General features: G+C 40.1%; 1 protein-coding gene and 1 pseudogene across 1 annotated transcript in view; both read left to right on the top strand.

The window, feature by feature from the left end:
• The window catches only part of MALRD1 (MAM and LDL receptor class A domain containing 1), a 400,826-nt gene that overhangs the window by 190,533 nt on the left and 196,078 nt on the right, over nucleotides 1–14,215 (top strand). Inside the window, exon 17 of the mRNA XM_014584241.1 lies at nucleotides 1–120. This exon is cut by the window's left edge and continues 278 nt beyond it. Within this exon, the coding sequence (XP_014439727.1) occupies nucleotides 1–120 (120 nt within the window). The remainder of the gene's footprint in view (nucleotides 121–14,215) is intronic.
• Nucleotides 13,000–13,586, top strand: LOC106733920 (60S ribosomal protein L19 pseudogene; annotated as a pseudogene).

Below are 14,215 nucleotides of genomic sequence, written 5' to 3'. Positions count from 1 at the left end.
CTGAGAGCTGCAAAGGGGCAGACCACTTCTGGTGTCGACACACCAAAGCTTGCATACAAAAACTTCAGTTATGTGATCTGGTCGATGACTGTGGTGATCATACTGATGAGATTGGCTGTGGTAAGTTTTTTTTTTTTTTTCTTTTTTGTCACTTTTACTGATTTTTTTTTCTTTAAATGTATTAATTTATTTCTTCTGTGAATGAGAGAAATGGGAAGAGACAGCCCTGTCCCACAGGTTCTTGATACTGTGACTCACCTATACCCCAAGCTCTAGCCAGCCCTGAATCACGGGCCTGAGCATGACTGCCATAGTGAGAGAGGTCTCCAGATGTGAATCTAGAACCATTTCATGTGGCTCAGCCACTATGTGGCACCTGTTCCCTCTCTCATTCATTTTGAGAGTGAGATCCTTTGATCATTGTACTATTTTCTAGCCAGTCAAGCCAATGATTTTAAGTGTAGTTCCAATATTGATGAATGTTATTAATGCTCAGTATATAAATAAGTAAGCCATTACCATTTATTAAGTAGGTTTATTAGCTAGATACCAGGGATACAATGATGAACACAACTACAGAGTCTCATTGAGAAGATAGATATTCCAGTATATACTGACGAAGTATAATATGGCACCTAGGAAGAGGCGTGCTGTGACTTTATATAAGAATGGCGTTGGACTTTCTAGAGGTGATGGCTAAGTTGGAATCTGAAAACGAACAAGTCAAAGTCGTACTGTGTGACTGCAAGGCCTATGAAAATAACTGGTATGGCTGGAGCCAGGAGATGGAGTAGAAAGATGACTCAGCCTAGGGGTGGGGAAGGCCAGACTCACAGATCTTTGTTGTCTGAGTTAAAGAAGTCTTTACCTTTGAAAGTTTTTAAGAAGACGGGAAATATAACAAAATTGGCATATTTTACAATGTCATTTTGGATACAGTGTAATGAATGGATTAGAGAAGAGTGGACTCAGGACATCCATTAGGAAGCTATTGCAGTAGTTCACGGGAGAGTGGCTGGCAGTAAATCATAGTGACAGTGATGGAGATGAGGGACTAGGCTTTGGGGAAATATTTTGAAGGGACATTGATGATGTTTTGCTCTCTAGGGACAGTAGTTAAGTATCAAAGAAAAGTTTTGGGTTTCTAGTTTAAATTACCAAAAAGTTTGTGATTGCTGATGACTATGTATGTCTTGCATTGAAATGAATCCAGCTCCCATAGTGCCTAATACATGTATAAAAAGATGCCACGAGTTAGTAGTTTAATTTTAGTTTTTATTTTATTTATTTTTATTTTTTGTCATTAGGCATGTGTGCTTGCCAGATAATGAAAAGGAAAGAAAGAACACACCTCACATGGGAGGTAGTCACTCTGTAATCTCTTCTCCAATTCTCCCTCTCAGAATTTGGGTACACACACACACACATATCTGGTCTGTTTTTCAAGCCGCTGGGTCCGGAACTCAAACTTCACAGTCATGTGGGATCCAGCCACCTCAACCACCCTGCCACCAGCCCAATCATTTTTGTTTTTTAAGTTTTTGCTATAGGACATTTGTACTTGCTGAAGAGTCAGAGAAAGGCAGTGGAAGGGAAAGTGAGAAATCATGTCCCACAAAGGAGGGACACATCACAATCCCTTTTCCTCCATTCGTCCCCTTGGAAATTTTTGCCACACATCATGCACACATGCTCAGCAAGAGTATCAAGACACCAGATCTAGATCAGTCATATGGAAGTCTAGTACCTTAAATACTATGCCACCTGTTGGCCCAGTTTTTTTTTTTTTTTTTTTTAATACAAAAAAGTCAGGAAAAAACAAGTTTATATCTTTCCTTGAATTCAAATCCAAGGAAATAGCAACAATTCTTAAATATATATATATATGAAATTGGGAAGCAAATTATTAACCAAAGTAAGACCATAGAGTGCATGATATTTCAAAGGAAATTTATATTAATAAATTTCCAGCTGTCCGCCTGTGTGAGGAATAGGGACTGGTTCTGATGGTGGAAGAACTGCTAACCTCACTCAGACCCTAGAACTTCTTACTATATAGGCTTTGAGCATGTATTATTTTGTGTCATCTACAAAATCCTCCTCAGGAAGAAACCTTCATGAGCAGCAACTGCTGTGTGCCTGGCCTTGCCACCACTGCGCTTTACATTGGGTCAGGCTGTGCAGCCCACCATTGAGACTTGGGTTCCCATGTGGTATCTGATAGGGAAGGGGGTATTGCCTCCCTGGGCACCACTGGAACCATGAGTCAGAGAGAGACTAAGCAGGCTGCAGCATGGTGAGGAGCTGGAGCACCCCACTCGAGGTGGAGAGAGGTGACTGAACCAATATTGGCTGTGGAGCGTAGTACCAAAGCCCAAAGCTGAGACTCACAAGAGGGAGTGGTACAAGTGCCCTCCCATCATGCCACTAGAGGGGAAAGATCAAGATGGCTGAGTGGAAACACCCATTCTGGTGGGTAGAGCCACTGCTGCTAAACCCTGGTGCTTTTTGCTGTGCAGGCTTGGAATGTGACATTTTATGGGATTCACAAAATTCTCATTGGGAAGAAGTTGTTAAGACCAGCTGTCAATGGGTCTCAGCCTGCTACTGCCACCCTCCATGCTGGGTTAGGCTTCATGACTCCACCATTAGGACTCAGGGTCTGAAGGGACTGATATCTGCCAGGAAGGAGGCTGTTACCTGTCTGGCCCTGGGAACAGCTGCAAATGAGATTTGGCAAGAGACTGGGCAGGCTGCAGCATGGACAGGAACTAGGAATCTTCCTCCAGGGGCAAAGAGAGGCAGAAAGGGCAGCTATGGCTACAGAGGCTATGGTGGGAGCACGGTGATGAAGCCTAAGGCTGAACTGGGGGAGTGACATGAACATCCTGCTATTGTCCCAATGAAGGGGAAGGATTAAGATAGTCAATTAGAAATACTCAGTCTAGTGGGTGGAGCCCCTGCTGGCACTGCTGTTGCCTAGCCAAGGTGCTTCTTGCTGCATAGGCTTGGAGTATGCCATCTTGTGAGATTGACAAAATCTTTGTCAGGAACAAGTTGCCCTGATTCGTCCCCCTGAGTGCCTGATCTTGCCACCATCACCCTCTATATCAGGCCAGGCCACACAGTTCTGCCATTGGAACTCAGGGCACAGGGACTGTGGCATTTGCTGGGGAGGAAGCTGTCACATCCCTGGCTTTGGGCAGTGCTGGAACCAATGCTGGATCCAGAGAGTGAGCAGGCTGTGGTGTGTCCAGGAGCACACATGGGACAAAGAGAGGCAGCTGGGTCAATGTTGGCTACAGAGGCTGTGGTGGAGCAAGGCACTGGAGCCTGACTCTGAGATTCAACCGAGAGAGTGGAGCAAGCATCCCCACTGTTGTCTCATTTGAGAGGAAGGATAAAGATAGCTGACCAGAAATACCCCCCTAGCATCTTTCGGGGCAGAAAGGCTTATCAATGCCTTAGGAGTGAAGTGAACCTGACGTGGTACATGAAAAAGATGGCAGAGTCTTCTGGAACACATAATTCCTACTCATAAATGTAAAGAAGAGTCAACTGTCTGAAGTCGGTGAAGCTCCAGGGTAGCTCCCCTTTCACGTTCCCTCCAGAGGATAAAACAAGAGAAACTCTCCTCTGAAACTCTGAGCCCTAGGCTTTCACGAAGATTCTAGCACGCCCAACCCACTGAAGAACTCCAAAACTGCCATGGAGCTATCACCCATTTTAGGAAAGTGCATGAACATGCAGCTACAAAAAGATAAGAACCTCTCACCCTCTCCCCTACCCCCACCCCACATGGCAAGAATTCTGCAGCATCCTGCAAGCTGACCAGCAAGTAGAGTTTCATTTGCAGTCATGACTCCAAAGCTTGGTGGGAGCAGAGGATACAAAAGAGAGCACTCTCATCCCAATAGAAACTGAAGAATTTGGTCACTACCTCCTGCCTGGCAGTCAGGGAAGGCCTGCACTTCCCCTTTTCCCAGAGAATGACTACCTGCTCCAATCGACTTGACCCCAGAGAAGCTCATCTGCTTTATCCACCGTGCTCTGATCTGAAAACTGCAACTGGACTCCAGCCCTTAGGACTGCTTTGCCAGGGATACACTTAAGATCTCAGGCTGTTCTCCTGATAGTATAGCACCTACTCCAAAAATTAGGAATAAATGCGTACTCTACAAGATGCCTAAAAACCAACAAAGAGACACAAGAAATATTTTAAAAATGGAAATATCTGTCCCCTAAAAGAACACAATAACTTCTTTTATTTCCCACATTTTATTGATTCACAAAATACATTAAACTAAAAATATGGACAAAGCTAGAATATAGTTACAAGTACACTGTGATTGTCTTCTGAAACACTTTTTAAAAATTGGGAACCAGCAGTTAGCGTAATGGCTATGTCGCTGGACTCCCACGTAGTCGACCGCGGTTCACGTCCCGGACCCGGTGGCTTAAAACTCACGCCGGGCGCGTGTGCGTACGTGCCCAAGATCCCGAGAGGAGAATGGAGGAGAAGGGATTGCGGCGTGACCATCCCCCCTGGGGGGTGATTTCTCGCTTTCTGTCTCTATGTCTCTCTCTGTCTGTCTGGCGAGCGCACGCGCCCTATAGCGAAAAAACCTCTCCAAAAAAAAAAAAAATTAATTAATTTACATCTGCCATTGGAACTCAGGGCACAGGGACTGTGGCATTTGCTGGGGAGGAAGCTGTCACATCCCTGGCTTTGGGCAGTGCTGGAACCAATGCTGGATCCAGAGAGTGAGCAGGCTGTGGTGTGTCCAGGAGCACACATGGGACAAAGAGAGGCAGCTGGGTCAATGTTGGCTACAGAGGCTGTGGTGGAGCAAGGCACTGGAGCCTGACTCTGAGATTCAACCGAGAGAGTGGAGCAAGCATCCCCACTGTTGTCTCATTTGAGAGGAAGGATAAAGATAGCTGACCAGAAATACCCCCCTAGCATCTTTCGGGGCAGAAAGGCTTATCAATGCCTTAGGAGTGAAGTGAACCTGACGTGGTACATGAAAAAGATGGCAGAGTCTTCTGGAACACATAATTCCTACTCATAAATGTAAAGAAGAGTCAACTGTCTGAAGTCGGTGAAGCTCCAGGGTAGCTCCCCTTTCACGTTCCCTCCAGAGGATAAAACAAGAGAAACTCTCCTCTGAAACTCTGAGCCCTAGGCTTTCACGAAGATTCTAGCACGCCCAACCCACTGAAGAACTCCAAAACTGCCATGGAGCTATCACCCATTTTAGGAAAGTGCATGAACATGCAGCTACAAAAAGATAAGAACCTCTCACCCTCTCCCCTACCCCCACCCCACATGGCAAGAATTCTGCAGCATCCTGCAAGCTGACCAGCAAGTAGAGTTTCATTTGCAGTCATGACTCCAAAGCTTGGTGGGAGCAGAGGATACAAAAGAGAGCACTCTCATCCCAATAGAAACTGAAGAATTTGGTCACTACCTCCTGCCTGGCAGTCAGGGAAGGCCTGCACTTCCCCTTTTCCCAGAGAATGACTACCTGCTCCAATCGACTTGACCCCAGAGAAGCTCATCTGCTTTATCCACCGTGCTCTGATCTGAAAACTGCAACTGGACTCCAGCCCTTAGGACTGCTTTGCCAGGGATACACTTAAGATCTCAGGCTGTTCTCCTGATAGTATAGCACCTACTCCAAAAATTAGGAATAAATGCGTACTCTACAAGATGCCTAAAAACCAACAAAGAGACACAAGAAATATTTTAAAAATGGAAATATCTGTCCCCTAAAAGAACACAATAACTTCTTTTATTTCCCACATTTTATTGATTCACAAAATACATTAAACTAAAAATATGGACAAAGCTAGAATATAGTTACAAGTACACTGTGATTGTCTTCTGAAACACTTTTTAAAAATTGGGAACCAGCAGTTAGCGTAATGGCTATGTCGCTGGACTCCCACGTAGTCGACCGCGGTTCACGTCCCGGACCCGGTGGCTTAAAACTCACGCCGGGCGCGTGTGCGTACGTGCCCAAGATCCCGAGAGGAGAATGGAGGAGAAGGGATTGCGGCGTGACCATCCCCCCTGGGGGGTGATTTCTCGCTTTCTGTCTCTATGTCTCTCTCTGTCTGTCTGGCGAGCGCACGCGCCCTATAGCGAAAAAACCTCTCCAAAAAAAAAAAAAATTAATTAATTTACATCGATTCACTGAGCATCATCACAACATACGAAATTGTGATTTCCCATTCAGAATATACAGCACAGTGAATTAATCATACATATTATCGTCAATAATTTTCTAGTTTCATATATATATGTGCGCTCACGCGCGTGTGTGTATCCTCTATTTCTGACCTGCTGCCATTTCTCACCCTCTTTTCACACTCTCTCAGGTATCTACAGTTAATTTCCATTCTTTTTTCCACTACATTTTATTGATTCACAAAATGTCTTAAATAATCTTACTACTTTCAATAGCAAGTTCAGCTGGTATGTACATATCTGTGAATACATGTCTGACTTTAGGTGTGAAACTCTTGGGTAGAATGAATATACTATAAAGTAGCACCTAGCAGATGCTAGATAGCTTAGTGTGGTCATTAAATAGGTATTTTTTACTGGCAAGAAAAGCAGTTTTAACTTTATTGAATCAAAGAAATGCTAAGGAACTTTGCTTAAAACTTGAAGCCATGAAACAGGTTAGGATTCTGTTCAAATAGTAGGAACATGAACCTATTGTCAGCTCAAGACAGGACAGAAATCCTTAAAACTGGAAAACAAAGCCTAGAAGAAAATCACCAATGTTTTAGTCTAAAGTCATAAAATGCTGTTCAGTCTCATATACTTAATCTATCTTCTGTTGTAGTTCGGTCTACCAGATTAAATTCTGAGATATAATGTTCATCTCCAGACTTGTCCCTACCATTAACTTGGCCATTTTCTTAGTTTTCGAACTCTTATTTCTGTGTGTCTGTTTTTAATTTTCCTGGTGTAGCACTCTCTTGAGAACTTCTTGGAGATCTGGTCTGGTGTTGGTAAATTCTTTCAGGTTTTGTTCATCTGAGAATGTTCTGTTCTTTTCTTCCCATATGAAGGATAGATCATCTTTCTAGGTACAGTATTCTTGGTTGAAATTGCTTTTCCCTTAATACTTTGAATATATTTTCCTCTCCTATCCTTGCTCACATTGTTTCTGATGAAAGCTCCACTCTTAGCCTGATGAGATATACTTTGAAGGTAACTTGCCATTTTTCTCTTGCCAACCTTAGTATCTTGTTTTTGTCTGTAGTTTTGGTCAATCTGGCTATAATGTGTCTTGTAGAAGATCTTCTGGGGTTGATTCTATTTGGGGTCCTTTGTATTTCTTAGGACTGGATCTTTGACTGTCTCTCTAGGTTTGGAAAGTTTTCTTGCAGGATTTCATGGAATAGAAAATCAATGTCCTTATGAGTCTCTTCACCTTCTGAGATACCAGTTATACAGATGTTTAGATGTTTGATGGCATCTAGTATTTCTCATATATTATTCTCATTTTGGGGGACAATTTTCTCAGTCTTCATGGTGGATTTTTCTAGGCTAGCGATTCTATCTTCTACATCTGAGATTCGATTTTCTGTGTGATCTAGTCTGCTTTTAATATTTTCATGGGAAATTTTGACTTCCTGTATTATAGCCTTTATCTCTAACAGGTCCATTTGATTCTTTTTTTATAGTGTGTATTTCCACTGTTAGATATTGCAAGAATTTTCTCACCTCCTGGAACTCATCAGCTCCTTTCTTCTGCCTCTTCTGCAGTTCATGGTCTCTCTTCTCCATCTCAGTTAACTTCGCCATTATGAATGTTCTAAATTCTTTATCAGACATTTCCATGATTTCCACTGATCTGTGTGTGGATGAAGAAGAGTGTTCTTTTCCCTTGGAGGAGAGGTATTTTCTTGCTTTCCCATATTTCTTGTGATGCTGTGTGATTTCTAGTCATCAGATAGATGGTGTGTTTCTTCCTAATTCTTTAAGTTCAATCTGAGCATTCAAGGGCGTGCAGAAGGAGGTTATCTGGAATCTCTTTGCTGTTCAATTTTTATACCTTTGTGAAATATATTCAGTAGGTATTAAGGAATATGTTAAGCCTAATAGTATTTGGATATTTGGCTCTGGTTCCCTTAGATCTACCACTAGAGTCTAGGGACTGGAGGCTGAGTTATCAGTAGAAAATTTTCATTTCTCTTTTTTCCCTGAAATGGAGGAGTCTTCTTCTAATAACATGGTAGGTTCTTACTAACAATGAGTAAAACACAGGATATCACAGAAATATAAGAAAAAGAATTCAGAATACTCATAACAGAATTCAATGACATGAAACAGAAAATGGACAATCAATTCCAGCAGATGAGAAAAATCATTCCATGACAGAAAGGAGTAACTTTAAAGAGACTGACATCCTAAAAAAGAATTAAAGATAACATCTGGAGATGAATTATTCTATTATAATTATTAATAATACAGGAATTAAAAATCTCTCTTGAAGTTAGTAACAGCACATAAGACAATGCAGAAGAAAAAATATCTCTGACCTTGAAGACAAAATCTCTGTCTTCAAGCCACCAAAATGATTGAAAAAATAGCCATTAAAATGAGGCCAATATATGAGAAATACTAGACACCATTAAGTGGCCAAATAGCCACATACTAGGTATTCCAGAAGGCAAAGGGGAGACAGTAAAACCATAGAAAATCTCTTTCATGAAATACTATCTGAGAACTTTCCAAATCCATAGAGATGCAAAGACATCCAGATCCAGGAAATACAAAAACACCAGATAAATTCAACATAAGAAAATTCTCTCCATAACCAAATTAGCAAAAGTCAAAACAAAGCCAATATTCTCAAAATCTCAAGAAAGAAGAAGATAAGCCTGCAGGTATTGATAATAATGCATGTTAATGGATTAAGTTCACCCATTTAAAGACAGATTGGCTGAGTGTATTTAAAAAACAAGAACCTTTTGTATGCTATTTACAAGAAACACATCTCATTGATAATGGCATTCATAGATTGAAGGTGCTGGAAAAGTCATTTCATGTGAACAAAAAACAAAAAAAGACTGGAATCATGATACTGATATCAGACAAAGTTATTTTTAAGATAGAAACTGTAAAAAGAGACAAAGAAGAACACGCTATGATAACACTATTTTATAGTATAATTCATCAAGTAGATATAACAATTATAAATATCTATACAGCCAACACTGGGTCACCCAAACAAATAAAAGAAAGACTGTTAGAGATAAGGAGAGAGATAGACTGCAACACACCAATGTTGGGACTTCAGTTCCCCAATGTCAGCACTAGACAGGTCATTTAGACACACACAAAGCTAAACAACATCATAAATCAAATGGAACTGACAGGCATTTTTAGGACATTTCACCTCACAACTACCAAGTACACATTTTTTCACCCACTTGAGACATTTTTGAAGAGTGCCACATTCTAAGGTATGAAACAAGCTTTTATAAATTTAAAAGTATGGAAATTATATCTAGCATCTTTTTTTTTTTTTAGATTTTTGCCATAGGGTATGTGTCCTCTCCAGGGAGATACAGAGAGAAGGAAAGTGATAAATCATTCCTTAGAGGAATGGACATGACACAATATCATCTACTCTATTCTCCTTCTGGGATTTTGGGCTTGTACAAACATGTGCCTGGCGTGATTGTCAAGCCACCAAGTCCAGGACTTGAACTGCAGTTGACTACGTGGTAGTCCAGTGCCTTAACTTCCACATCATTTGCTGGCCCCTCTAGCATCTTTTCTAACCACAATTGAATCAAACTTGAAATCAACAACCGAAAACACACAAATATATGGAAACTAAACCATTTACTCCTGAACAACTTCAAAACTACTGAAGAAATTAAGGTGAATATTAAAAAAAAAACTTCTTGAAACAAATGTTAATCCAGGAATAACTTTCCATAATCTTTGTCACATAGCAAAAAAGTAATAAAAGGAAACTTTATAGCAATCAGCACTCACAAAACAAAACAAAACAAAAATGAAAACAACAACAACAAAAAAAACAGAGAGATGGAAAATAAATGCTCTTACAGTACATCTCAAGGAACTGGAAAAGCAATAACAACCTCCCTTCCCAAAAACATACTAGAAAAAAATGAATAAATATTAGAGCAGAAATAAATAATATAGAGAATAAAAAAATACAAAAAAATCAATGAAACTAAAAGCTGGTTTTTTTTGAGAGGATAAACAAAGTAATGAAACATTAGCTAGAATAATCAAGAAAAGCAGAGAAAGATACCAGAAAATGAAATCAGTAATGAAACAGGCAATAAATATTAAGCAGATATGATAGAAATATAAACTATCATGAGAGAATATTATAAGCAACTGCCAGCAAACTAGAAAACCTAAATGAGATGGACAAATTTCTGGACACAGACAATATATCTAGAGTGAATTAGGAAGAAATAAAAAATTTGGGGGCTGGCAGGTGGCATGATGGTTAAGGGTGCTGGACTCCCACATGACTGACTGTGGTTCGAGTCCCAGATCTGGTGGCTTGCTTTCTCACTTTCTCTCTCTGTCTGTCACTTTCTGGTCAAATTAAAATAAATAAATAAATAAAATAAAATAATTCTTAAAAAAAAAAGAGTGGAAAATCTGAATAGACCAATAACAAGTAATGTGATTGAATCAGCACACACGCTGGAATATTCACTTTGTAACCTAAGTAACATGAGATCGAACGTATAAAAGAAATTGAGATACAAAAAAATTTTAAATTGTCTCCCAAATTGAGAAAAGCCCAGGTTCTAAAATCTTCCTTTCTGAATTCTACAAAACTTGTGAAAAAGAATTAACCCCAATTCTCAAACTATTTCTAAAGATACAAATGGAAGGGACTCTCCCAAACTCTTTCTATGTAGCTTATCATATTGATACCAAAACCAGACAAGGACAAAGTAAACAAGAAAACTACAGAACAGTATTCCCAATGAATACAGATGTAATAATCTTCAACAAAATATCAGCAAATTGAATCCTATAGCACATTTTAAAAAATTATATACCATGACCAAGTAGGCTTTATCTTAGGGATGCAAGGGCAGTTCAACATAGACAAAACACTGAATGTAATACATCACATTAATTAAGATTCTCAGCAAAGGGCCAGCAGGTGGCATGGTAGTTAAGGTGCTAGACTCCATATGACTGACCATGGTTAGAATCCTGGACCTAATGACTTGAAACCCACACTGGGTGTGTGTGTGTGTGCATGCCCAAAATCCCAGGAGGAGATTGGGAGGAAAAGAGTGTGACATGGCTATCCCCTCCCTCCACCACAGAGGGTAAATTCTCACTTTCCCACTCATTGTCCCTTTCTCTGTCTCTCTGGGAGGCATACACACCCTATGGCAAAACCCTAAAAGAAAATAAAAAAAGACTCTCAACAAAATAGGTATGAAAGATACTTTGTCAACACAATAAAAGCCACATATAACAAACATATAGCTAACATTTTATTGAATGGGGGAAACTAAAAACTGGAATAAGTTTGTCCACTTTCTCCATTCCTTTTAAATATACTATTGGAAGTCCTAGTTCATGCTGTCAGGCACAGGAGTAAAATAAAAGGCATGCAAATAGAAATGAAGTGAAATTGTCCCTATTTTCAGATGAAATAATTAGATACATAGAAAATCCAGAAGGATTCATGAAACTCAGAAATAAATTCAGTAAATTTGTAGGCTACAAAAATCAATGTGCATATTTATAGACTAACAAGGAACAGACTGAAGGAGAATTGAAAAAAGAAGTTTCATTTATAACACAAATACACATATAAAGCATACTTAGGAATAAATTTAACCAAGAAGGTGAAATATCTCTACAAGGAAAACTATGAAAAACTGAAAAAATGACTCAAAGATATAATATTAATAGTAGGCAGGCAAGTGTAGGTATGAGAGACTGTAGGAGGGGGTGATCCCTAGGGTGTCAGAGTGCTGAGCTCAGGGAAAAAAACTAAGTAACAGACATAAGAATGTAAAATTTTCTGTTCAAAATTATATGTATGGTAATATCTTTTACTTGATTAACATGTACTGAATGCATGTTTTGAAAAACCATATTATATGCTGTAAGGATGTACAATATCAAATGTAAATTTAAAAAAAGAAATTGAGGGACCAGCAGTTGGTGTAATGGCTATGTTGCTGGACTCCCATGTGGTTGACTGCTGTTCAAGTCCCAGACCCAGTGGCTTAAAATCATGCTGGATGCATGTGTGTGCATGCCCAAGATCCCACGAGGAGAATGGAGGAGAAGGGACTGTGGCATGACCATCCCCCCTGGGGGGTGATTTCTCGCTTTCTGTCTCTCTCTCTCTCTGTCTTTCTGGCGAGCGCACGCGCCCTATAGCAAAAACCTCTCAAAAAAAAAAAAAAGGAAAGAAAAATTGAATATGACACACAAAATATTGAAAGGTGTCCTATTTTTTGGATTGCAAGAATCAGTATAATTAAAATGTAAATTCTATCCAAATCAATTTACAAATTCCAGATAAATTGCCAGCAGCATTCTTCAAAGCGATAGAAAAAAACAGTCATACAATGTGTCTGGAAACATAGAAGATGCTGTATCATCAAGACAGTGCTGTGAAAAAGAGAATGAAGTTGGAAGTAACTCACTACTTGACCTCAAAAACAGATACATAGACCAATGGAACAGTATAAAGAATCCAGAAATAAAGCCCAATGCATACAGATTTTTGACAAAGGGCACAAGACAATTCAGTGGAGAAAAGAAAGTTTTTCAGTAAATGATGCTATTATATGAACTGGATCCACCTGCAGAAAAATGAAACTGGACCCTTATCTCTCACTATTAACAAAAGCCAACTCAAAATCAAAGATCTAAATGTAAAGCTTCAAACTATAAAACTTAAACTCGAGACTTTTGCCACTGCAGCTGCAGCCATAAGTATGCTCAGGTTTCAGAAGAGGCTTGCCTCTAGTGTCCTCTGCTATGGCAACAAGGTCTGGTTGTACCCCAATGAGACCAATGAAGTTGCCAGTGCCAACTCCTGTGAGCAGATCCGGAAGCTGATCAAGAATGGATTGATCATCTCCAAGCCTGTGACTATCCATTCCTGGGTTTGATGCTGGAAAAACTCCTTGGCCCGCTAGAAGGGCAGGCATATGGGCATAGGTAAATGAAAGGGTACACTCAATGATAAAATGGCAGAGAAGGTGATCTGAATGAGGAGAACGAGGCTCCTGAGTCAACTGCTCAGAAAATACCATGAGTCTAAGAGATTGATCGCTGCATGTATCACAGCCTGTACCTGAAGTTGAAGGGGAATATATTCGAGAACAAGTGGATTCTTACGAAGCACACCCACAAGCAGAAGGCAGACAAAGCCCACAAGAAGGTCCCAGCAGACGAGGCTGAAGCCCCCAGGTCCGAAACCAAGGAAGCACGCAAGCATTGTGAGGAGCGCTTCCTGGTGGAAGAGAACTTCAAGACTCTGTCCAAGAAATAAAGCTCCCCATCTCTTGTCTGTACATAGTAGCACTGGCAATTTCTCAGATAATCATTTAAAATAAGCCTTTAAAAAAACAAAACAAAAGACAACTACTTGAGGAAAACACAGGGCAAAATTTGAATGCATTCAAATAGGCAAAGACTTTTAAAATAAGACCCCAAAGCACAAACAATAATTCCAAAAAATACACAAATGGAATTTATCAAGCTAAAAAGCCATGCAACAAAGGAAACAATAAAAAGGGTGATGAGACACCCACAGAATGTGAGAAAATATTTGCAAACTGCACTTCAGATAAGAGATTATTAACCAGACTATGTCGGGAACTCAAGCAACTCACCTGCACAAAATCTAATAAAAAGCCAGTGAAAATATGGGTCAATGAGCTGAACAGACAGCTTTCTAAAGAAAACTAGCAAATGGCCAAGCATATGAAAAAAATTCTGCCCTTTTTTTATCATAAGGTAAATACATGCAAATCAAATCTACACTGAGATATTTTTCTTTTTTTTTGGAGAGGTTTTTGCTATAGGGCGTGTGCGCTTGCCAGAAAGAGAGAGATACATAGAAACAGGAAGCGAGAAATCACCCCCCAGGCCACGCCGCAATCCCTTCTCCTTTCTCCTCTCTGGATCTTGGGCATGCACGCACAC

Source organism: Tupaia chinensis, unplaced genomic scaffold (genome assembly GCF_000334495.1).
Source record: "Tupaia chinensis unplaced genomic scaffold, TupChi_1.0 Scaffold146079_1, whole genome shotgun sequence".
Classification (NCBI taxonomy): Eukaryota; Metazoa; Chordata; class Mammalia; order Scandentia; family Tupaiidae; genus Tupaia; species Tupaia belangeri.
This window is presented reverse-complemented; position numbering and strand designations above follow the sequence as displayed.